Source organism: Gastrolobium bilobum, unplaced genomic scaffold (genome assembly GCF_033153095.1).
Source record: "Gastrolobium bilobum isolate Gb01-03AN ecotype WA unplaced genomic scaffold, APGP_CSIRO_Gbil_v1 utg3870, whole genome shotgun sequence".
NCBI classification, from domain to species: Eukaryota; Viridiplantae; Streptophyta; class Magnoliopsida; order Fabales; family Fabaceae; genus Gastrolobium; species Gastrolobium bilobum.
In genome coordinates this window covers 812,866-839,335 of record NW_026895180.1, presented here as the reverse complement: position 1 = coordinate 839,335, position 26,470 = coordinate 812,866, and the positions used below count along the sequence as shown (strand labels likewise).

General features: G+C 33.5%; 2 protein-coding genes across 2 annotated transcripts; one reads left to right on the top strand and one right to left on the bottom strand.

Annotated features, from left to right (window-relative positions):
- Nucleotides 1-334: 334 nt before the first annotated feature.
- On the bottom strand, nucleotides 335-4,904 carry LOC133297523 (alpha-farnesene synthase-like). Its single transcript, XM_061496694.1, has 7 exons — nucleotides 4,753-4,904; nucleotides 2,656-2,929; nucleotides 2,166-2,550; nucleotides 1,528-1,746; nucleotides 1,263-1,404; nucleotides 866-1,114; nucleotides 335-754 (listed from the first exon to the last, which is right to left on the bottom strand). Exons 1-7 carry the CDS (start codon nucleotides 4,870-4,872, stop codon nucleotides 464-466), a joined length of 1,680 nt encoding a protein of 559 aa, XP_061352678.1. The 5' UTR covers nucleotides 4,873-4,904; the 3' UTR covers nucleotides 335-463.
- An 8,727-nt stretch (nucleotides 4,905-13,631) lies between these two features.
- Nucleotides 13,632-14,559, top strand: LOC133297763 (protein FAR1-RELATED SEQUENCE 5-like). The gene is made up of 2 exons (XM_061496961.1): nucleotides 13,632-13,732; nucleotides 13,914-14,559. The coding sequence occupies exons 1-2, from the start codon at nucleotides 13,632-13,634 to the stop codon at nucleotides 14,557-14,559; spliced, it is 747 nt and encodes a 248-aa protein (XP_061352945.1).
- Nucleotides 14,560-26,470: the final 11,911 nt, after the last annotated feature.

The window sequence follows — 26,470 nt, the reverse complement described above, 5'->3', positions numbered from 1 at the left end:
ACTGATTCCAAATGAGACTCGCCTCTTGACAATCACGAAGGGCATGTAACAAAGATTCCCTCTCCTTCAAACAGATGGGACAAAGATCAATACCATTGCTTCAAGAAGCAGTACAGCTTCTAGTAAAAAGTTTTTCATAAAATACTTTCCACATAAAAACCTTTATCTTTTGAGATCCAAACCATTTCCACAGACGATTCCATCTATCAGAGTTATGATCCACATGCACATACACCTAAGGAAAATTGTATTTTGTCTGAGATTATATTAGTAAATAATATATATATATATATATATATATATATATATATATATATATATATATATGCGTGTATTTAAATGTTGCTTAGAATTATTTTTTGTCTAATACTTCCAATATTTTTAATAATTAAACAAAATACAACTTTTTGAAACGGTAGTTACATTATTTTTTAATAAATAACACATGCATGCCCTTGAACTTTTAAAAGGGCTCAACGATAAGAGATAAGATAAGCTTTTTGATATCTCGATCCTGCGTCCCAAATCCATCACCATTTTGATAGAGTGTATGGGCCACACGAGCCGCATTTGTGGCCTGAGTAAGAAATGGCTCCACCGAAGAAGCAACATTAGTGGAGCAGTTCCTATTTATCTTTTTCCATGCATTGATTATTATGCCTTGGATATGCTTTCTTGCTATTTCCTCTGAAACATCCATTTCATACATGTAGCATGTGATTGATGAAGCAGCATCACCCCTTTCTCTTTCAGCCTGTTGCATTTATGATTGATTCTATGTTAACATTTTATAATTTAAGCAAAAAGAATGGAAATAATTAACAGAAAATATATATATATGAGTATGCGAGGCACAAAGTTATACCACTGTGGTCCCTAAATCATTGCAAAGTCGAATTACAAGAGATATATTGTAGACCAAATCTTCATATGTGTGTAGAAAGTCATCTATCTCATCCGTTACTTCATGGATTGTGGCAAAATATGAATGGAGTAGAATTACTGGTCCCGAAGATGAAATCCAAGCATTGTTTAGATATTCTTGCAAAGATGGAATATATCCCTTTTTATACCACTCTGCTTCCATGTATAATGCTTTGCAAAAATCTATCCACTGCATGTAACATTAAGGGGGGAAATTGTTACAATCAAATCAACAATTGGTTAATTCGTTTCTAATGTAACATTATGGAATATGTCTTTTACATTGATTTGAGTTTGAAAAAATAAAAACAAATGGTTATAATAAGTAGTAATGGTACCGCTTTCTTTAGGTAATGTAACACCATGTTAAAATTGTTTTCTCCAGCAATTTCATAAGCAGTTTCATTTATCACATCTTTAAGTGCAAGGAAGAGAACCCTCATGTACTTTGGAAGCTCTTCAAGTTCTTTGCGATCCCATCTGCATGTGTATGAACATTTATATAATGAAATTACTCTTCTAAATAACCAGAAACATATAAGCAAGCTTAGCTTGTTGGAAGCTTTACATAACAATCTAATTCTATCTTGGGAATAAACAAACCTATCAAATGCCATTGTGAACGGCTTCAATTCTTCAAATGAGGCGTGAATATCATAAACATCATCAATCACTAGGACGAAAATTATCACTTTTGTGAGCCATTTCCTCATGGATTTGTACTTAGGCTCAAAAGCAACTCCGGCTGCACACATGAAGCTTTCAACCAATCTATTTCTTGCAAAGCTCAAATCTTTTTGTATGCCAAGATTCTCCCACCACCTAGATAACAAATTAAAAAGATAAATTAGTAGTCTTATAATTTGTTTGTAAAAAAAAGAATCATTTCAATGCAAAAGTTTACGCAGTTAATCAGGTGATCAACACAAATTAATGATTTTATATTTTATATTAATTTTTTTAATATGTCCCTTCATATTAGAGTTTATTGGATTTGAAAGATAAACAATACGTATGTTCACTTACCTATAAAAAAAATTCTCCACAATATATAACTATTTATTAATGAAATTGGATAGTAGAAATCAAACATGTGACCACTTGATCACAAATTTTAATATTATGTAAAATATCATTTTGACCCAAAAACTTAAACGGTTACTTAATTGAAAGCATATTAATGATTTTATATTTTATATTATATTTTTTTAACATTATTTATTTATATTTTTTCAAAATACCTGGATAATTCCTTGACCTCGATTTGAAGCTTGGACTGAATGATATTGAAGTTTAATTTAGCCAATTCAAGTAAAACAGGGTTCATGTATTTCTCCTTTTCGTATTGCATAATATGCCATTTGACATCAAACCACGGTACTCTCCAATGGGACGGAAGCTCCAAAGCATGGAGCACTCTTTCAAGAAGCATGTTATTGCTGGAAGTGAGAGTGAAAGCATTCTTGAGATAATTGATTGCAAAAGTTTTGGCCTCATCCAGTATATTTTCTCCTTCTAAGCCCAAGTGTGAGGCCTGAAGAAGCTCCATAATGTCTCTAACATCACCATCAAATGAGTTTTTCCTCATAATTATACCCTTTTCATCTAAGGAATTACCTAGTATGCCTGAGTTTAATTTCAGAATTAACCAAAAGTTAGTTTGCAGGATCTATTTTAATGATCAAGTTCAATATGTGACATATAGTAAGACTGAGAGACACAACTCTTTACCAGGCAAAACATTATATCCATGCTGCCTTAGAAGCCTGAAGCATAGTGCTGTTACTTGCAAATTCTCTCTTATAATACAAGGATTGTTGCTGTCTTTGATATAGACAAGTATAGTTTCGAGAAACTCATTGATTTCCTTCTCAAAGTGGATGGCAAGGCCTAGCTTTTGGATCCAATCAACTAACTCTAACTTTTGCAAAACGTCCACCTCTTGAACAAAAAGACCCTTTACTTCAATCACCACCTTGTTTAACTGCCTGCTAAAATCTTCTTTCTGTGCAGAAATTGTGCAACCAAGTATAAATGAAAGAAAAACAGGCTGACTTTGTTATTAGTGTTGTCTTACAAGTAGGGGTGTAAATGGGCTGGGCTGGGCTTTGGCCTTCCTGGCCCAAGCTTATGTAAAAAAAAATTCAGTCTATCTGGCCTACTGGCCTATCAAAGGCTTTATTTGTAGGCCAAACCCGGCCTATTTTTTAAAATAAGAAAGCCCGACATGGCCTACAGGCCTTGTAGGCCTACCACTGTAGATACTAAGCAAAAAAAATAATTGTATAGAGCAAAGAAAGTTTCATCCATGAATGCACTAGTACTTCTCATAAGAAAAAAATAACAAACAAGAAAGAGTCAACATAATATCCCAGCTTTAGAATGTATATCATAGAGGAACAGAGTCAAAGAAATGGGGAAAATAAGAAAAATACAATTATTGGGTGTTGAAATAAAGTCTATAAGAGAATGTCATTCATCTAAAAATTAAGGTTGGTATTGATACTTTTTTATGCCACATAAAATAAATATTATTTTATTTTTAATAAATTAAATAGACCAGCCTACAAGGCTTTGGGTCAGACTTGACAAAATTGGCCTACAGCCTATTTGTTAAAAAAGCTTTCTTAAAAGCCTAAGCCTACTCTACTTTTCTGAAAGGCTAGGCCAAGCCAGGCTTAATGTAGGCTGGGCTGGGTCAACCTGGCCCATTTATACCCCTACTTACAAGGTGTCAATACACATTTTTCTCTTTAAAAATTGGTCAGATTGCGATCAATTAGTCAAACTGAAAATTTTGAACAAATAAAAAAAAATATATAAAAAAATAAAGATAAAAAAAGTATAATGTAATGTAACAAAATTAATAATGATGATAACACCCCAACATCATGTTAAAATGCCAAATTGAGAAAATAATAATAAATTTTAAAAATGCAAACTCAATAGGAATATGTTGTCTGATGGCATATTATATTTTAGGGAAAAGTTAAGTCACTCTTAAAATCATTTACCCCAATTATTTTTTTTATCACTTATTTGGCATGTGATTTTTCCTTTTCAAGTTCATGTTTATCACTTACTTTGGAGTGCTTTAGTTATAGTTTTTTTTCTCTCATTCATGTTAGAGTTTACTAAGTTGAAGGAAATTTGTAATGTTGAAGAGAATTTGGTGCGGTAGAATTCTTTATCCCCTAAAAAACTAACATTAAAATGACTGAAGCATAATATACCTGATTAGAATTGGGTTCAAGAAAAAGTCATGGTGATCTCTGCAAACTATAATATAAACGAAGAAAAAGACTACAAAGAAAACATCAAAGTGATTTATTTTTAAGTGGATAAAATGGTTAAGGTAGCTAAATTTTTAACAGTGTTAATATGAATTTGGATGAAAAAATCTACAAGGGATATAAGTAATTAAAAAAAAACGCATAAGATAAGTAATTATAAGGAAAACCACTTTTTCCTTAATATAGACTTCACAGCCACAATTGTATGGCTGCAATAGATACCACTACTTTGAGGCATTATTTCTTGAGCTGAAGGGGTTCTCTATGTGGCTTTCAGATGACACGCACTGGGATTCAAACCCAAATGATAAACTGTAACACAAACTTCTGAACTATCTAAGCAACTGCAAGTTGGTCCAACTTACAGAACTCATTAATCATGGGAAGAAAATAAACAACATTATATATGTGGCCTAAATATCTTTGCTGTATTACTTAGATTATAACATATACATATACTCTGAAATAAAAAGACTAATTCAACGAAAACAAATATATATATATATAAAAATTGATAAGAGCATATGTATCTCACATCATATTTACTGGCAAGGGTCTGTAGAAAGTGGTGTTTCCAAATGTTGGGTTTATAATTTGCGGAAACTTTTTGAGACGATAGATTGTCATAGTGTATATTCTTCACGTCGCTGCTCATTGTGTCTCTCTGCTACCAGCTGGCCTCTTGATAGCCTTCCAGCCAAAGCTCGCTCCCTTTATATAGGCCTCATACACAAGAATATATAGAAAATATCTATTCATATGCGGCTGCAAATTCTCTCTTGCATGTTTTTATTTTTATTTTCTTATTTAATTATGAGTAAAGCCCATTTTAGGTCACTTTTTTTTTTTGGAGTTACCCAACTCTAATTATCTCTTTGAGACGAGTTGGCTCCTTCCGGTATCCCCACGAGTTTCGACTCTTTGAGTCGGCTATGGGACTAATCCGGAGTGCGGGAGAACAGTGATGGCTAAAGGTTCAGCCCCCTCCCCAAGAATGCATTCAGCGGGAATCGAACACATATCCAACCCCACTAACTCAGCGCCAAGTTACCAACTGAGCTGCACCCATTTTAGGTCCCTTGTAAAGAATATGGTCCTCACTTTCATTCTTTACAAAAAAAATATATCAATATTAGTCTTTTTTTAGGGACTAAATTAAATCTTTATTGAATTTCTAAAGGATCACATTTTCAAAGAACTGAAATTGAAGAGGGATCAAAAGTTGACTCTCTTTTTTTTGTAAGGGACGAAAGTGAGGATCGTGTTTTTTTGTTAGGGACCCAAAATGAGTTTTACTCTTTAATTATTGAATTAATTTTATTTCTTTTTGGATGTAATGATATCGTTATATTGGAACCTATATAATTTCATGCAAATTATACAAGCCCTTTATCATTAATCCGCCTCTCCTAGTGACTTGATTAAATTAATTTTAAGATTGTGACTGATTGTGATATCATCAAAATATAAACTTAATATAAAATATTTATTAGTGTAAGATGAAATAGAATGGTTGCTGATTTTGATTTTGTTTTATTAAAATAAATTCAAGTTTTAAACTCTGAATATGTGAAAATTACAGTAGGAATGCCTGGCCCTACCAAAGATAGTGTGATGCTTTTTGGAGTATTAAGTGTATGTTTGGCGTAACTTTTTTTAAGTTAAAATTTATTTTTAAATTAAAGTTAAAAATAAGAACTTAAAAAATTGTTTAATTATTACATAAAATTTTCAACTTTTTTAGATAAATATAAATATGATAAGAAATAAAAGACATGCTTTAAAGATAAAGATTTTAAATAAAAAATGTTTGACTAGTTTTCTAAAATTGTATGAGATTTTAAGCTCTTGGAAAAACAATGCTTCATGTGATTAATGGATTAAAATTTTCTTTTAACGATGTTTGGTATGATTATAAAAAATGGAATTACTTTTAACCATCTTTTGTCAATGATAAACTCATAGTTTATTATGTTTTAAGGACTAAAATCACATCTATTATCTAGTCAAAAACATGAAAATTTAGAATTATTTGGCTAAAAAGCATAGAATTTGAATTATTGACTTATGTGAATAATTTTTGCTTGTTTTGTAGACAATTAAGTTGAATTGGAGCATTTGAGCAATGGTTAAGCTTGAAGGACTTAAAGCGATAAATAAAGAGTAACCAATTAGAAAAATCTTCTTCTTTGGGCCAATTTTCCGTATCAAAGATGATGGATTTAGATCTTGTGCTCTGCATAAAAATTGTAGTCTCTATTTTATCTTTCCAACGAGACCACTATCACATTAATCATACAAGTGTAGATCAAGTTATGCCCAAAATATGAAACCATATTTTTCTATCAAAATAGTGTATTTTAACGCGTTCCAGCCGTTTTAACGCCCACCCAACCAAGGCCTATTATGGCATTTTCACCAAATTTATGGTTTCTACACATATTTAAGATGTTTAAGAGAAATCACATATCACTTGATGTCAGAGGCATAGTTTTCATCGAAGAAACGCGTTTTTCATGCTTTTGAGAGCCGAAGACATGTCGGATTCAAGATTATGCTGGAAACCTAGAAGATTCACTATGCCATCACACCAATGGAGTTTGGGGAAGCTTTCTTGATTTCTTATTTTCTTGATTCCACTATATTAGGTTAGTTTTTTTTTGTAGTTAGGGTTAGATGGAACAAATAGATCTTACTGTTATATACTATTTCCTTTCAATTTAATATTCAATCTTTCATATTGTGCAATTATTCTATATTTCATTCTTAATTCTTTTGTGAACTGATCACTCATAGAAGTATATTTGAGTTATGCATGACAATAAGGATGTTGGTGTATGATTTTGATCTGAATAATTGCTAGATTTTGTTTGATCTAGAAATAGACTAATGGAACCTATGACTTTGTTGATTCTCATTCTTAATGCTTGCTCTAGGTTGGTTCACTAGGGGATTATGATTCTTAATAGGTCAAAGAATTAGATTTACCAAGGGATTGAGTTTTAATTAATATATGATGAATTGTCAACAACATGAGATTAGGTGTTGATTGAGGGAAAGGGTAGATTCATTATGATGAAATTAGGGAAATTGAATCCTTGGCTGCGTTTTGCATTATTAATTTTATTTCGATTTTCATTGCGAGTTCTTGGTTCTTGTTATTGATAATTAGTTGATAGTTTTAGTTTGTGTTTTACATTTAAATCATTATTCACAAAAACTCTTGCAATCAATCCAACTTTGATAGCGTAGTGAGATTAGTGCTTGATAGATCAATCATCTAAGAACGATATCTTACTCTTCACTTTATTAATTACTTGTACCATCGCTATACTTGCCGTGATCGCAACAGTCAAGTGCCATAACATCAGGTATTTTCTATCCGGCGGTCATATCAACATTCAACATGTTCTTCATTCCATTCTTTCTTCTTCTCAATATTACACTTCCTCCGTTATAGCATTGTGATTTATTGTACATATGCAGAAACTTTATTATTCTTCTGCAACGCATAACATAATTATATTCAGAGAATGGATGGGTCCGCAGCAGAGAAAGAGCTCCTTGGAATTTTATTTTATTTTTTTGCAATTAACAATAATAATTTAAATAGATGAAGAAATAAAGAAGACATAATTAATTTTAAAATTTTAAAATATATTGACAAATTAACTAAAATAATAAAAAGTATAGTTTTCAATGTCTAACGTAAGGTATTACTCTAAAATTTTTCGCTTTTATTGTCCCATATACCAAAGGTAGACCGAGTGTAAATAGTGTATCGTAAACTATGGTAGACCTGTGTGTAAAGCGGTGGATTTTTTTATTTTATTTTTAGTAAATAAAGCGGTGAATTTTACTTGCACCTAATGAATTATCGGGAACAGTGATCAAAGTGTTACGTTTGGACAAAAAATTTACCAGACTGCCACGTCAACAGTAAATTTTGCCAAACTGCCACGCGGCATAATTCGCTACACAGTGTAGCGAATTATGTATGCAAGTAATTCACTACACAGTGTAGCGAAATATGCCACGTCAGAACCAAAAATGCCACATGTCAAATTTTGCAAAATTCGCTACCCTATGTAGCGAATTTTGCAAAATTTGACAAGTGGCATTTTTGCTTCTGTGCGTTCTGACGTGGCATATTTCGCTACACTGTGTAGCGAATTACTTGCATATATAATTCGCTACACTGTGTAGCGAATTATGCCGCGTGGCATTTTGGCAAAATTTACTGTTGACGTGGCAGTCTGGTAATTTTTTTGTCCAAACGTGGCAAAATGGTCACTATACCGAATTATCGAGGATTGTAAATTCTTTTTTTATTTTCAAATATTTGAATAGGTGGTAAATATTCAAGTATGAGTAGTGTGAAGTCGCACGTTGATTGAGATGTGAGGTCAGTTTACTTATTGTAATTTGTCATTTAACTCATTGGTGAAATAGTAATCCTTGTAAAGGGTTCCAAGAGTTTAACTAGACCGAGTAGATACACTTGATGAGGCCTCTGCAAAAGGCTAATATCAATATTCCAAGATAAGAGACTTTTGAAGAAGTTGTCCTAAAGGAGAGTCTTAGAGAAGTATAATATAATATCATTAAAGACTCATCGATATCATTTACAAGCTTAAACTTTTACCAATTGAATTAGTTCTTTATATAATATGAGAGTCGACATGAATAAGTGGTCATGCGTTCGATACTCACCGCCCCTATTTTATTAATAAAAAATTAATATTGTGGAGTTTTTTTAGCATAGATAGGTGATGAGTCTGTGCATTATTCACTCTTCAAGCCTAGTAAGATCTCGTGTGAAGGGGCGTGTTAGAAAAATATCAAAATCATTTATGGCCTCCACTTGCAAGCTTAAGCATTTAGGTAAATGGTTACTTGTCATGGTCAGTAACCTAGTGGAATTATGAGAGTACAAGGTAGAATTAAAATATGGGTCTCTGCAATATTCATGCTTCAACTTCAAAAAGTTTGTTAAGGAGATATAATATAAAAATCATTAATGACCTTCACTCTTAAGCCTAAGCTTTTGGGTTGAAAATATTTAAGTGTGAGTAATATACAATCTTACCTAGGTTAGACATAGACCAAGTGATAACTTTGTATGAAAGATCTATAACCTTCAAGTTTTGAATTAAGATTTAGGGTTTTATGTTTATTATTTTACATAACATAACTTCACTTTCCTACACACACATTAAAGATGTGGGATCCACATGTTTTTCTTTCTCTTTTATCATTCTACTTTCTCTCTCCCCATTATTGTGTGTGTTGGAGAATTCACTTATATCATGTCACATAACATTAATAACACCCTAAGATTTAATCTCATTTTATTCATTATAGTTTGTCATTTCAATTATTAATAAAGGCTTTTATACTTCTGTTGTCACCTCAGAAGAAATTCTCTGTAACAACATATAGAAAGTCAGAATATGTCGGTTGTCATGATTTATTTAGAAAAGAAATATTGATGGAGCTCATTTTTTCTGTATCTGCTACCCCAATAAAAGTGATGCAGTGATAGCAGAAAAAAAAGCACACGTTAATGAAATAATAGCAGAAAAAAGACAACCATTAATGAAATAATATCCCTTATAAAAAGATGTGGTCCTCCTCATATCAGTATAACATAATCTTCGTACTCATATTTGAATCTTTCAACCCGGCCTTATGTCAAAAGAGGTAAAGGAACATCGTAGTCCCTTTCGAGAAAGAGAATAAACACAGAAATAGCCAAACATGAGGAAAAGAACATCAAATGGTCCTCTCCGGGAAGTGAAACATGACAATATCTCTTGTTTTAACCAATCAAAAAATAACCTTCTATCGTGTTTCCTTCTTAAATCATAATCATCCATCTAGAGCCGCCCATGTCAACCAAGCTATATATATATGCAAAACTTTATAGTAAATGAAGACGACAAATTCAAGGTTAGTAACAGTAAGTAAGTGGGCCCTATGATTGTCACAGCCACGTAGTTGCATTTTGGTAAAACTGTATAGTAAATGAGGACGGAAACTTCAAGGTAACTAGCAGCAAGTGGTCCTATGATTGTCACCGTCACAGTTGCGTAGTTGCGTTTTGGACATGGATTTTCTCATATGTTGTGTGAGATGCTGTATAAACAAAAAGAATATTTTTTTTTTTTTCTGTGGCGAGGATTTATTCCTCCTATTTTTCTCTAAATAACCTGAATTCAGATTTTATAACCCTCATTTTTTCCCAAAATAAATTTACTCATTTATAATAATTTAGAGTATTTATTACTAAGAATGAGATTGTTATTTCGTATATTATTTTTATCAAACATATAATTTAAAAAAAAAACTGTTTTTTTATTTTTATTTTTATCATTAAATACTCTCAAGTTATATATTATTGACTTTTTTTATTTATCCGTTACAAATAAAATATAATTAAGAAATTTTTAAATTTGCTTAATTAATTTCTTACTTATCTTTTTACTTCTTACGTATGTGCTTAATATAATTTTGATAAATAATAGGATAAATGGTTACTTATTTATTTTTTGGTAAACTGATAAAATATTATTTATTACCCTATTCTTTGTCCTTTTTTTTAAAAACTGCCATATACCTTTAATTAAAATATTTAAATTACTTAAATTATTTATATATATATATATATATATAGGAAAAAATGTGTGTCATTTTAAAAGATGTAAAGTTGTGTCATTTTAAATGAGATAAAGAGATAGATCATGGAGAGAAAATAGAAAAAAAAATAAAGATGTGGAGTGAAATGATATATAAGTTGTGTCATTTAAAAGGACAAACACTTTTTCCATATATATATATATATATATATATATAGCGGATATTCTTACACTTGTGTAAGAGTTAGAAGACTTACACTCAATCTTGATCATTGATCCACTTATATCCAATGGCTCACATTACTAAAAAATTTGAGCACTTAGATATAAGTGGGATCAGCGGACAAGATTGAGAGTGTAACTTACACTAGTGTAAAATGATCCTGACCCTATATATATATATATATATATAAATATATATACATATATATATATATATATATATATATATATATATATATGGGAAATCATTTCTACAGCTGCTGTAGATAAGCTTCTCTACAGCTAAGTAAAACTACGTCGTTTTGGTCTTTTAAAAAAAACTTTGTCTTCTAATATTAAACGTCTTCAACAGCAGTCCCGTTCCCAAACTCGTCGCCGTCGAGCAGCAGAGGGCTTCTTCTCCTTTCTGTCTTCTTTCCGTCGGTGGTTGCTCTTCCCCCAAATGGAGTGATTAGACAAGAAATGGGATGAAAGGGTTTTACTAGGTAAGGTAAGAGAGTTTTAGGAGCTTGGCTCGAGCAAATGCAACTGGACCAGCTTGTAGTCTAATCCCTCTTCTCCTTTGCAACTTGCGTTCTTCTCCTTCGTCGGTGGTTTTCCTTCATCGCCAGTAGCCCTTCCCCTCTTCCTTTTTGGGCGTTCACTCTCCCTCCACCATTTTCTGGTGCCCTAAATTTATTTCTTCAGTGCCCTAAATTTATTTTTAGGTGTTGGCAACTCCCCTCCCACCCCTTTCTGAAAAATCTATAGACTCTGTTGCGTGCAATTTAGAGATAATTCTTGTTTCTGAATAATTTTTGTGCAAATTGGTGGATTTATTTCTTCTACATTCCTGTATTGGCTTATTGCACTACTAGAATTATGTCAATAATAAAATGTTATTACTGTTTAAATTATTAACAGGAAGCAATACCAGCAAAGTTTTTCATTATATAATTATCTAATGGATTTTTCTCTGTTCTGGAATTACAGGTGCTCTCTCTCAATTGGCATTCATACGAAAATTGGAAGAATCATATGGTATAAAGTTGTACTTTTTCTCTTAGTATTGTGGCTTAATAGTGTTTAAGGGGCTGTTTGGTTTTTATTTTCAAGAACTGCTGTCTGTTTTTAAAATAAAGAAACAACAAAACTTGTTTGGAAGAATGTTTTTGGTCTTAACTTTTAATGACAATAGGCTTAACAAGAAACAATTATCTTGAAAGTTTAAGCTGCTAGGTGAAAGCACATGAATGACTCTATATCATTATTTTAACACATTCCTTTATACAAGAGCTCTTTGGACTCAAAACGTTGATGAATGAAAACATACTTACCTTGCGCCAAAATTCAACTTTTTATTAGAAGAATGGGTATGTAACTCAATACCACTTGCTCATAAACACTCAAATACCATGTTAGGAGCCAACTTTTTCAAAAGCTTAAGCTTTTAGTTGAAGGCATGTGAATGATTTTCTATCGTACTCACTGAGTCTTTTCCATTTAGAAGATTGTGTGGACTTGAGAGTGATGGTTACCTTCTGTTGCCCAGAGGTCAGTATTGTTTTTGTTTTATTTAGATTACAAGTGTGGCTGCTTTTATAAAGTATCACAAAATATGTTTATCTTATTTTATTTTATACATAATATGTTACTTCCATCTTTTTAATGCGAGACGCATGTGCCTGCTTCCATGACTTTTAATGTTATTTATCACATGCGGGATATATGTAATTCTATATGCTTCACCATGTGTGTTGTTGTGCCTTAACAAAAAAATATGCTACCATACTGATATTTTTTCTTTAATTCATGAATGAATTTCAAACTTTTTATTGTTGTGCCTTCTGGGTAAAGTGTTTGTTTTAATTTTTTGATAAAAAATAATATCTTTGTTAATGTTGTGCCTCTATTGACCATGTTAATGCTCCTCTGTGTAAGTTTAAATAATACTGTTACATTATCTTGTGCAGAATAATATCATTACTTGAAAGTTGTAAGTAGAGTTAAGATTTTCATATATCAACTTTGGATCTGCCTTGAACTTATGTCTACTTATATTCATTTTGAGTGACTGAATAGAAGCTTGAATGGTGCAATGTATAATTAATTTATATGAAATCAATTACTTTTATTTAAATAAAAAAGTATAAATGCCTTTCTGAAATGAAATTTTATTTAAATCTTTGTTTGATTTGTGCTGCACATTATTAGAGATCCTCTGCGGCTCTAGTCTTATGTTCTTATCTCTGTTAAACTGGACAATAGGATTAAGTGGTATCACTCTTTCAGAAAATTTAAGAACCAAAACTTTTTATTGAGGTTCATATCTCACTCATAGAGAGAGATTGAATGTAGACTAGAAAAAAAACAATTGGCATCCTGTTTATCCTTTTATAGAGAATCCAAGATGGAGCATTGTTGTGGTGCTACAAGTATCATGTTATGTATTTAAATGTAGCCTAGAAATTTTGTTGAATTCTTTTCTATGCTAACACCTCTGGTTCAGAAAAATAATTTTAGAAAAATAATTTTATATATGCAGGTTGTAATCTAGACTTATACAAGGGAACTCATGGAAAATTGTGAAAATCTCGCTAAAAGTGTTATTGAGACACAATCTCCAGGATCATCTACTGTTTTGGTTGCACGTTTTGGTTGCATATGCCCAATTTGGTGAAGTCCTTGTGTTTGATGTGACATACAGAACAAACAAGTTCAAGTTTCCTTTTTCCCCTTTCGTGGGTGTTAATCACCATGGGCAATCAATTTTATTTGTTGCTGCCTTGTTAGAAGATGAAACAGAAGCAACCTTTACTTGGTTGTTTGAACAATTTCGAACATGTATGTTTGATAGGTCTCCGGTTGCTATTATAACTGATCAAGACAAAGCTATGGGAAAATCAATTGCTAAGATATTTCCAGGAGCTCGACATCGTTTTTGTGCATGGCACCTGAAGAAACATGTTATGGAGCATAGTCAAGCACTTCGCGCACAATTTAAAGATAGTTTTGATGTTGACTTCCGTGAGTGGTATAAAAGTCAAAACATCGATGAGTTTGAAGGCAAGTGGGAAGCATTAAAGAATAAATATGATATTAGAGCAGGTAGTTGGTTGGCTAACATGTATACTTCACGTCATCATTGGGCAAAGGCATACTTGAAAGATACATTTTTTGCCGGAATGACCACAAGTGGTCGAAGTGAGAGCATGAATTCTTTTTTTGATGGATATGTCAACTCTAACACAATGTTAAATGACTTTGTCATCCAATATGACAAAGCAATCAAGTCTAGGAGGGATGCAGAAGAAGATGAAGATTTCAAAACAATAAATACGAAGGCAATTTTGGAGACTGCTCACCCAATCGAAGCAACAGCCGGAGAGCGCTACACAAGAAAAATGTTTGAGATCTTCAAAAAGGAGTGGAAGGTTGCCATTGGTGATTATTTTCATGAAAAGATTTCAACAGACAATAAATGTACCAAGTACCGGGTTTGATCTCGTGAAGTTGATAAAAAGTGGTGGGCAATTGTCGACTACCATTTGGAAGAAACATTCACAGCTCATTGTTCTTGTGCAAAATTTGAAACTATGGGGATTTTGTGTAGACATACTCTATACATCATGAAGAAGAAACAAATAATGACCCTTCCTGAAAAATATATTTTGTCTAGGTGGACAATGGATGCAAGTTATAGGGTTGGAGAATTTGCAGGCATTCATGTTGAAACAACTACTAATGAAGTTAGTGCATTGTCTTTGTGGTTGGTTCAATCTAAATTCACTATGGCTGTTTGTGAAGCAAGAGATTCTATTTCTGAGGTTAGAAGGCTTGATGCTATGATTTCTGAATTTCTACAACTACAATTGGAAAGAAAGAAAAAGGCATCTGAAGATGAAATGGCTTCCACAATTTATCCTTCACTAGTTCCCGATAATGTTACACAAGTTTCACACATTAATGATGTGCGTGATCCTACTCAACTAGTCAAAACTAAGGGGCGTCCAAGGGTTGCTTCACGTATAAAATCTAGCATGGAAATGTCCACAAAACAACAAAGGACTTGCAGTTATTGTCAAGGAAAAGGTCATTATAAGACTGGTTGTCAGAAGCTAAAGGTATGTGTGAAGTTGATATATGTGTTTTCCTCTCTAAACTTGATGAAAATTTTATTATGCTTCACTTGTAGATGGATGCTGCAAGAGAGAAGCAACAGGAATACTAGCTGTGGGATTGTCAATTTGTACAGATCCTTTAATACTGCCATTATTAGTACCAAGAATCTCCCGGGCTGCTTTCTCCAGAATTGTGATCACACTGTTCTTTGTTTTCATTATCTTCAGATGATCATCAAGGCTGTCCTTTGTTCTTGGTTTGACTGCTTTGCTGTAAAACAAACCATTGATTCCCTACTGTAATAATACCCAAGGTTAACACTCACACTTTGGAAAATGAATGGTCAGGTAAGACTTTTATTAGTAAATTTTTCATTGCATGAAAATCACTGTAAAATAAAAACAGGAAAAACACTAGCTCATTTCTTTCACCATTTCGTAAATTCTTTTTTTGTTATAGTAATGATTTAATGACTAACAGCTGTTGTTGGACAACATAATTGTCTTGCAGTCATTTTAAGTTGTCTAATTTCATCCTTCGTTTCGGAGACTTCTACTGCAGAAGTATTTTTTTTTCATGGTTGACTTCCAGAGTGTACTTTCTTTTGGTCATTCATCTCCCATCTAAAATGCAGAACCATTCATTACAATCAAGATTTGGATAAATTTTGCACGAGTAAGTTTGCTGGAATATTATAAAGAATAAATTTCAAAAAGATTTTCTGGTCTTAATTTCAAAATGCAGAACCATGGTTGCTGGAATATTATAAGTTCTGCTTTTTTTTCTTTGTGCTTAAATTTAATACCATTATGCGTTGCTTTATTTTGAAGGTTACTATATCCCCAGAAGTGGCTTCGAGAACAGTAAACAGGTTCATTATAGCTGAACTTGTGAGGCTGTATAAAGAGTCTGACTTGGGGATGAGACTTCCAGCATATGATGGCAGAAAAAGTCTTTACACTGGGTAATGAAATATTTTATTCCTTTAGTGGGTCATCTCTGTCTCTTCCATTTTGATCTCATATATGTAAACTAGTGGTTATTTCATGTAGGGCAGAGGCAAAGTATAAGAAAAAGTAGAGGAGAGACCAAAGCTGAACCATCCTGGGAGCTTTTTGGTAATAATGATAGCAGTATTAAGGGACCAGTACAAATTGACAATTCAGAGGATGATGGAGATGAACCACTTGTGCTTTTATTTGTAATTTTATCGTATCTTGGTATTGTTTCACTGGTAGAGATAACTTAATTTCATCATGACCATTGTGCTTGCTCTTCGGCCTCATTTGAGATTGTAACTTAACAAGTATTATCACTGGTAGAGATAACTTTTTTTTGAAGTTATTTTTTCGTTGGAATTTATTTTTGCAAAACACATTTTGCATTTGAATATGATGTTGTATCTTGGTATCAATGTTACAAATGATTAAAGGGGTAGGTGAGTTTTCAGTGACTGGACATATGAAACATAAGCAGCTTCTAACGTGCAACACCTATCGAGTGCTTGCCTAACAAATTTCTTCCTTTCACGGCACAGTTGGAGTGCCTTATCATCAAGAAACATAATTAACACCCACCCCGGATCTTGAATTATATCATTCAAAGCAAAAAAGACCCCTTCACTATTTTAGTTCAAAATTTCTTCAAGAAAGATTGCAAAAATCCAAAAACAGGACCACACCGGGCCCTGGAAAACTGTTGCAGCAGAGTGACATTGCACAAAGTAATAGCAATAGCAAGTAACAGCAAAGAAAGAGGATAAAAAGAAAAACAACATTGCATTTAAATTGGAACATGAAAAGATAACCAGTACAATTCAAGGTTACACCATAGAAGCATAATAAACTTCACTATATCTTAACCATCTGCAGTAAATATTCAACTGCGCGGATCACCTCTAATTATTCCTTCAAAAAGATTATCACTTCAACCTTTTGGCATTAGACAACAGGAAATCACTGACATGCTTAACTTGGTAAACTTCGGAAGGAAATTGAAAACAAACAAAGCTACTGGTTTGGTTTATATAAACCATCTGTATTTTTTCAAAGGAAACCGGAGTAAAATGGAAAAAGGCAAAATCCTGAAAAGCGGCGTTTTGGAATAAAAATACATAACCTCGACAGGATTGAATTTTAGCCCAAAGAAAGGTTGTTCACCTCTCCTGAAGCTCTGTAGTAAAATAATGAATGACAATTATTTTCTTTAAAAAAATAGAATATTCTTCGGCAACTTTGCAGCCGACCCTCCGTTTCTTTCACTACATTTCCTCCTGACTCTCCCCAAAAAAGACAGAATAGACTACAAGCTGTAAAGGGTCAATTTGATGTAAAGGGTCAATTTGATTAGACTACAAGCTGGTCCATTTGGGGGAAGAGCAACCACCGACGGAAAGAAGATAGAAAGGAGAAGAAGCCCTCTGCTGCTCGACGGCGACGAGTTTGGGAACGGGACTGCTGTTGAAGACGTTTAATATTAGAAGACAAAGTTTTTTTTAAAAGACCAAAACGACGTAGTTTTACTTAGCTGTAGAGAAGCTTATCTACAGCAGCTGTAGAAATGATTTCCCCATATATATATAGGCAAAATGATTTGTAATGTGACTGCATATGAGCATTGGTGCAGTCACCTAAAAACTACGTCGTTTTTGGTGGGATAAAGGAAGTTTGCGTTCAAAATTAATTGTAAAAAATGAAAATATTATATTTATTTCTACATTTGTATGGTTATGATTCCCCATATTTAATGTTTTATGTTTATTTCCACTTTTGTATGGTTATTATTCCCCGAATTTAATGCTTTCAGATTATAAAACGACGTAGTTTTATATGACTGCACCAATCCTTAGGTGTAGTCACTTTACATCCGCCAAACCCATATATATATATATATATATATATATATATATATATATATATATATGAGGAAGATTATACTTACAATTTTTTTTTTACAACCATATCTTAACACCGTTGATTTTCGCCAATCAACGATTATGATTTTCGCAAATTAAACTCATTAATTAATTATTAATTCACAATAAATGATAACCGTTGATTGACAGAAATCAACTGTGTTAAGATATGATTGTAAGAGGTTGTAAAAAAAAAAGTTATAAATATAACCTTCCTCTATATATAAATTTAAAGAAAAAAATATCTCTATTTCTCAAATCACCGTGAACCACCGTCGATCATAGTCACTGCTGCCAGCGCTTGCCACCATGGACCACTGATACCACGCTGTCAGGATTTTTCATAAATCTATTTAATGATTTTATGTGAAAACTGGCAATTGAAGCAAATAATTAATTAAATAATCAAGCAGATTGTAACTAAAGATCCTTTCGAAAATGTACAAAATTTTGGCGGGCTATGCCAATTAGTTATTTCCTCCATCATCCCAAACTTCTACCAAACCACTAAAGTTAAAAACCTGCACGAATTGTAAAGAATCGCTCCAAATTTCCAACCCAAAATTTTAAGGGGATATTTGGTAGACAAGAAAAAAAAAATTTCTCAAAAATCACGATTCTTAGAAATATTATGAGAATGTTATCTAAAAGTTGTTTCATAAGTCAAAATATTCTCAAAGATGTTAAGTCAATTTTCTTGATACTATGTTAGGTTAATTGTTCACTAAAATAACCTAAAGTAGATGGTCTATATTCCTCTAGTAAGTAGATCATATGGAGTGATCAGTTTTCTGATAATTTTGTAAGGGATGATAAATAATAAAATTTTATTTTTGTTGCCAAATCAAATAATAAATAGACATTTTTATCACAGTTATATAACTCAAACTAAAGATTAACCTCATCTCGGTCATTAGGTTAATTAACTAGTGGTCAGATTGCGATCAAGTAGTCAAACTGAAATTTTGAACAAAGAAAAAATATATCATATAAAAATATAGTTCTGATAAAAAGTATTATATAATGTAACCGAGTTAATAATGATAACACCCCCAGCATCATGTATAAATTAAAAAATTGTAAATATAACTCAATAGGAATATGTTGTCTGATGGCCTATGATATTTTATGGAAAACTTAAGAATATCCTGTGGGGTTTCTCTTAAAATCATTTACGCCATGTATTTTTTTTTATCACTTACTTGCTATGTAATTTTTTCTTTCCAATTCCATGTTATGATCACTTACTTTGCAGTATTCTTCCTCAATCATGTTAAAATTTATTAACGTGACTTTTCTTGAACCCAATTCTAATTGGGTGGATTCTACTCAAGTCATTTTAATGCTAATTTCACTACTAAAAAATGTTATTTTTTATGGGAAAATTCCGTCAAATGAAGCCATCGAGTATATCTTCGTTGGTAACAAATTTTTCGACGAAATTAGCGATTCCGTTGAAAATTTCTGACGGAATTTTTTATGTGGAAAATTTCGACGGAAAATGAATGAAATTCCGTCAAAAAATCATGTATTAATTTTCGACGAAAACAAATTACGTCGAAAATTTGCGACGAAAAATGTATGAAATTTTTCAAAAGTTTTCGACGGAATTATGTTTTTGTTGAAAATTTTCGTCGAAATTCTTTTTCCTTTATTTTTATCAGAAGTTTTTGACGGATTTCATTTTTATTCGAAAATTCACAAAATATATTTTCTTTTCCATTTATTTTTTTCAAAAAATTTTGATGGAATTCATTTTTTGTCGAAATGTTTTGAGGGAATCTGATTTTCGTCGAAAACTTTACAACAGAATCAGTTTTTTGTCAAAAACTTTTGATGGAATCGGTTTCAGTAAAAAATTTGGACGAAAAACAGATTTCGTGGAAAATTTTGTCAGTAATTTCATCGGATTTTTTTCCACCAAAAAATTCCGTCGATAATAAAGACTTTTCTAGTAGTGTTTCTGTGCTCACCAAATTTTCCTCAACATTCCAGTGAGTAATTTCCCCCGTCCATCTTGCTGATTTATCCAAAATTAACAGATTTGTCAGACTTGAAGATGAAACAAAATGATGAAAAAGAAAAAAACGGTGCTAATTCAGTAAAAGAAAGAAAGCATTGAAGAGTCCCAGAAGAAATCGAGGGAAGAGTTTTTTTGGGAGGAGGGGGGTTGATAATTGAGAAATGTCAATACTAATGAGATATTCAAGTGTTATAAGTTTCACATTAATTGCTAATAGGCTAAGTGAAGTCGAAATAAGTGGGATGACTCATAAATCCAATATCTTAAGATTTTGGATTGAGACATGATGTTAAACTAATTTACCACGATTAGACTAGATTAGTACTTGGTGATGATCACTCGTCAAGGGCTTCCCCGACCCTGACCTACCTGACAAATACTAATCAATCAAAATTTAACTTAAATAAAAATAATTTCTTCTGGTGAGGTAATTTAAACTACAAGTGGGTAATGATTAGTGTGGAAAGAACTGAAAAATAATAATCTCAGTTAAAGTGGTTTTTTTTTAGGGGATAAAATAGTTAGATTAGCAAAACTTTTAATAGTATTAATATAAATTTGGATGAAAAAATTTACAAGAGAATTAGTGATTAAAAAAACACATAAAATATGTCAGGTGGATTAAGGGGAACCCATGGGGAAGGATCATTACCAATGGACTAAGTTACACCAACTATAGCCTATGGCGGAGAAAACACATACGATATGTCAGCCGGCTAAGGAGAGCTCTTGTCGGGGGAGCCATTACCAATAAGTTAAGCTACACCAACTATAGCTCATGGCAAGGGACAATTATCAATGGGTTAACTTACACCAACTATAGGATAGACAGTCTCTCAGCAAAAAGGTCTATCATGAGGAAATCAAAGATGTTTTGTTTCAAATAGGGCCTCATAAAGCCCCAGGGAACGATGGGTTTCCAGCAGCTTTCTACCAGAAAAATTGGAGCTTCCTTGCTGATAAGGTTTGTTGTGACATAATGGGGTTCTTCTCTAAGCCGGAGGAGCTTCATAGGATCATTGAAACCATCTTGGTTCTTATCCCTAAGGTTGACAAGCCAGAGACAGTGGACTAATTCCGTCCTATAGCCTTATGCAATGTGCTATACAAGGTTATCACAAAGGTCCTGGTCAACTGCTTGAAACTGGTCATGGACAAGCTTATTTCCCCTTTTCAAACCAGTTTTGTCCCAGGAAGGGTGATACATGATAGTATTATCATTGCCCAGGAAATGACACACTTTATGAATAAAATGAAAGGAAAGAAAGCATTTATGTCGATCAAAATTGACCTCGCCAAGGCATATGACCGTTTGAATTGGGGTTTCATCCAGAATGTGCTCTGCGAAGCTGGCATCCCTGATGAGTTAACTAATATTATAAACTCTTGTATCTCCTCGTCTTCTTTTCAAGTGCTCTGGAACAGCAGCAAAACAGAGTCTTTCATTCCTACCAGGGGCATCCGTCAAGGGGATCCCATATCCCCGTACATTTTTACCTTATGTATGGACAAGTTTTCCCACTTGATCGCTGAAGCAGTTAGTGCTAGAGGTGGAAGCCAATGAGAGCTGGGAGAAGAGGACCTCTCATTTCGCATGCCATGTTCGCTAATGACTTAGTTTTGTTTGGGGAAGCTAGTCTTGAGCAGTTGGGAGATATGTACTTTTCCACGAATACAGAATTGACCACCAAGACTCTTCTAACGCAAGCTAGTGGATTCAAGCAAGCAGTCTCGTTAGGGAAATACCTTGGGGCAATGATGTTCCATGGCCGGGGGAGAAAGAGAAACTACTCATCTGTTATCCAGCGGATCAAAGATTGTCTTTCTGGTTGGAATGCCAACCTCATTTCCTTTGCTGGGCGCGCCACCCTTGCCAAATCCGTGATCAGCTCGATCCCCTCCTTTCACATACAACACGGGTCCTTGCCCTTATCAATTTGCAATGAGGTTGAAAAACTCCAACGGGCTTTCATCTGGGGGGATTATAACAATAAAAGGAAGGACCATTTGATTGCTTGGGATAACCTATGCAAGCCTAGGTCCATGGAGGGTCTGGGAATTATTTGCCTGAAGACCCACAACCAAGCTTTTTTGTTTAAAATGGCTTGGCAGATTCTCATCAATAGGAATGCACTTTGGGTTCAGGTCCTCCTGGTTAAATACGATAGGAACTTAGACCTTAGGAGGAATATCTCCCACCAAAGCAACGACTCCAATTTTTGGAGGAGTATGAACCACATTTGGAAGGATTTCTTGAGCTGTCTGACTTGGAAGATTGGAAACGGCAGGGACATAAGTTTCTAGGATGATCCGTGGACTCAGTGGGACGCTCCGCTTAGAGATTACTGTATTGCTAACTCTTCCCCTTTGGAGATGGAAGCCAAAGTTGCGGATATGGTGGATGAGGCTGGGGATTGGAGGTTCGTTCAGATCGACTTGATGCTTCCCCAGGGTGTGTCTCAGCATATAAGAACCTTCCTACCGCTTGCTGTTATTAGAGGCCAAGACTCTCTGGTGTGGAAAAATAAAACTGCTCCTAGAGGCTACGTCAAGCATGCCTATAATTCAATCAGAGGCTATCTTAACGCTCCTTGTGATCCTATTTGGAATAGGATTTGGAGATGGAAAGGACCCCAAAGGATGCGTCAATTTGCTTGGCTAACTTTTCACGGGCGTATCCTAACTAAAGACATAACTTCCAAGTGGAGTGGCTCCCCTTTCTGCCACATCTGTCTTAAAAAGCAAGAGAACATTATCCATGTTTTACGAGATTGCAAAAGAGCTAAACCCATCTGGAGCTACTGGTTTTCAGGCAATGTATCGTCTGAGTTCCAGTCCACAAATCAAGAGGAGTGGTTGAGAAAGAGCTTGACCAAGGGATGGAACCACTCTCATAATTTTTACTGGCAGGACATCTTTTTTGTCTCAATCTGGTGGCTGTGAAATTGGAGGAATAGAGAGATCCATGAACCAAACTTTGAAAGGCCTTCTATTCTGGCCATCCTCATCACCAGATACATCAGTGAGATCCAGCTTTCTGTTTCTAATGATCATAACCTGGTGATGGTTCCCCTGGAAAGGAATTGTGTGAGGTGGAGAGCCCCTCCTCAAAACTGGTGGAAGATCAACGTTGACGTTACTACTGTGAGCAATCCCTACCTTGCTGCGTGTGGAGGGCTGATAAGGGATGCCTCTGGAGGTTGGGTTTTGGGTTTTATGTATAGCATTGGCAACTGTGAACCCCTAGTGGCTGAGCTTTGGGCAATCCTTAAGGGAGTTCAGTTTGCTTGGGAGATGAAAGCTCATAATATTATTATTGAGAGTGATTCTCTACAAGCCATTCAAGCTATAACTTCCCAGAATGGGGATAATTCCTTTCAGTCCATAGTAGAGGTCATCCAAGGATGGAAGAACAAAGGTTGGCTTATTGTTTTCCAGCATGTTCTCAGGGAGGGAAACTCCTGCGCTGACAGGATTGCCAAAGCTGCTATCAACCTCCAGGAACCCTCTGCCTTGTTGTCCATGGCTCCTGTTGGTTTAGATTCTCTCTTAGAGATAGATACTACCCTTATGTAGTTTGTTTTTTGTGTCTTCTGGGCTTGAGTCCCTTCTAATTACTAAAAAAAAAAGTTACACCAATTATAACAAGTGAATTCGACATCATTTCTCAACCCAAAATATTAAGACTTCGGGTTAATAAATCCTCCCATTTATATAATTTTAACTTAATTCATTACTAACTAATATAAAACTGTTATACTTGAATATTTCAACATGATAAGGTAAGGACAATCAATTTTCCCTTGATTTTAATATGAACTTCACAGCCATAATTATAAGGCTGCAATAGATACCATTTCTTGAGCTGAACAGGTTTTCTACGTGAGAGTGCAGGGGAGTGGATCTCTTTATGTTAAGAAATCATATGACCAGGTTATGTAAATTTTATGCATTAAATTGATGGAATCCAATTAATATTAATGAAGAAAAGATAGACACAAAAATTTTACATGACCTCTCATGTGAAATCTTGACATAAGAGGATCATTTCCCAACTTCTTAACTATCTAAGCAACTGTTGGTCTAATTTGATGAACTCATATGAGAAGAAAATAAACGACGTTATATATGTAGCCTAAATTTCAATAAAAATAATTAAAAAATAAAATAATGTATATCATTGTTGTATGACTGAGATAATATATATACTCCGAAATAAAATGACTAAGTAAATGAAAACAAATATAAATATAAATCGATAGGAGCATATGTATCTCAAATCATATTTACTGGCAAGGGACTGCAGAAAGTGATATTTCCAAATGTTGGGTTTATAATTTGCAGATACTTTTTGAGACGATAGATAGTTGAGCTTCTTGTTTATGGTAATATAATTTGTTTATCGAGCTCATTGTTTATGCTCATTGTTTATTATGGTAATATAATTTGTTTATTATGCTTATCACTGCATAAAAAGGATCTAAGAATTGCTTGGCAGTACAAGAAGTAGTGAGCCTCAGCTAAATATTAACACTAATAATGTTAAGCATGTCTGTATTCTTCTCCTCATTGAATCTTCACGTTTATGGTAATATAAGAATCTTATATTACCATATTCTAGCCTTAGATTAGGCTTCTCCATTCTATATCTCTCAAATTTGTTTCGTTTTTCTAGTGTCTTTATCTTCTGGCCGTGTCTTTTCATCTTCTCCGGTTGCATTTTTCCCTTTGCGGTCGTGTCCTTCTCTTTCGGAAGTGTCTTTATCTCTAGCCGCATCTTTTCAGCCATGTCTTTGTTGCACCCTATGCTTTAAAATATTTTAATGATGACACAATTGATATAATTAAATTACAAATCCTAACAACCTTATTTGTTAATCAAAAAACATGATGATTTTTGTTGGGTGGTTACAGCATATCAAAAGATTGTTGAGATTTCAAATCTGAAGATAAGATAAAGCTTGAAGTTGTTGCAGTCAATTGAAGATAAATAGCAGAATCAAAATTTGAAATTAAGAGATAAGGATAAAGTCTAAATAGCATTATCATGGGAGCAAAAGTTTATGAAATTTTTTTACTATATATATACCCATGCTCCAATAGTCTCACAGTGAAGCAGCAAATGAGATCTAAATTTTTAGCCTAAGACTTGTGTTCTTTATTAACTTTTTTTACAAGCTTAGGTTTTAAGTGCTTCATCGTCACCTTTTAGCTTTTCTAGAAGTATTAGTAAGGTGGTTCATTTTAAGTTGATTTTTCTCCGTGTGTAGAGACTTGCTATTGTTGGTAATAACAATATGTGTGGGCTTAACGGTGGATAAGTGTGAACTTTGATTTAAAGGGTTGAATCAAAGTAGTGTGCCTCAAGAGTAGATTAGGATCTACTTGTACTTGAGTATTTTGGCTCATTGAAATTAGTGAAGTTTTTTTTAAATCCCATTGGATTGAAATCCAAGTGGGTCGTGGTTTTTTACTCCTATTGAGCCTAGGAGATTTTTCCACGTAGAAATCATTGTGTTTTTTTTTATTTGTGCATCATTCTTGTGATTTCCTTTTATTAGCAAAAATTAGAAAATTATATTAAAAATTATATTTGAATAAAAATAAAAAAAAGAGATAGGTGCTACTACTCAATTCAACCCCCCCTTCTTGAGTACCACTGGGACTAACAATTGGTATCAAGAGCGTGGTTCTCTTTATTTTACAGGTAATTCCTGAAGAGTAGATCCAAGAATGGAGTCAATCCGAGAAGGGTACTCAACTCAAAGGCCACCGCTTTTTGAAGGAAAATTCTTCAATTACTGGAAGAATCGAATAGAGATTTTCATAAAAACCGAGAATTATCAAGTCTGGAATGTAATCGAAAATGGTGATTTTGAAATCACTAAAATGAATGACAAGGGAGACTTGATACCAAAGCCAATCAATGAATATATCGATGAAGACTGGAAAAAATTAGAATTCAACGCTCAAGCCAAAAGACTTCTTCATTGTGGTCTTGGCACACAAGAGTACAATAGAATTATGGGTTGTCGTACAGCAAGGGAGATGTGGAATTTATTGGAAGTTACCCATGAAGGAACAAATGAAGTCAAGCAGTTAAAAATTGATTTGTTGATGCATCAACATGAACTTTTTCCCATGAGCCCCAAAGAAAACATACGGAGCATGATAACACGATTTTCAAATATTGTCAATGAACTTGGTGCATTGGGAAAAATAATCCCAACTGATGAGCAAATTAGAAAAATACTACGCAGTCTACCTCATGAAGATTGGAGACCAAAAGTGATTGCTTTACAGGAGACAAAAGATTTTAAAATATTTACACTTGAGGAGCTGACTGGATCACTAA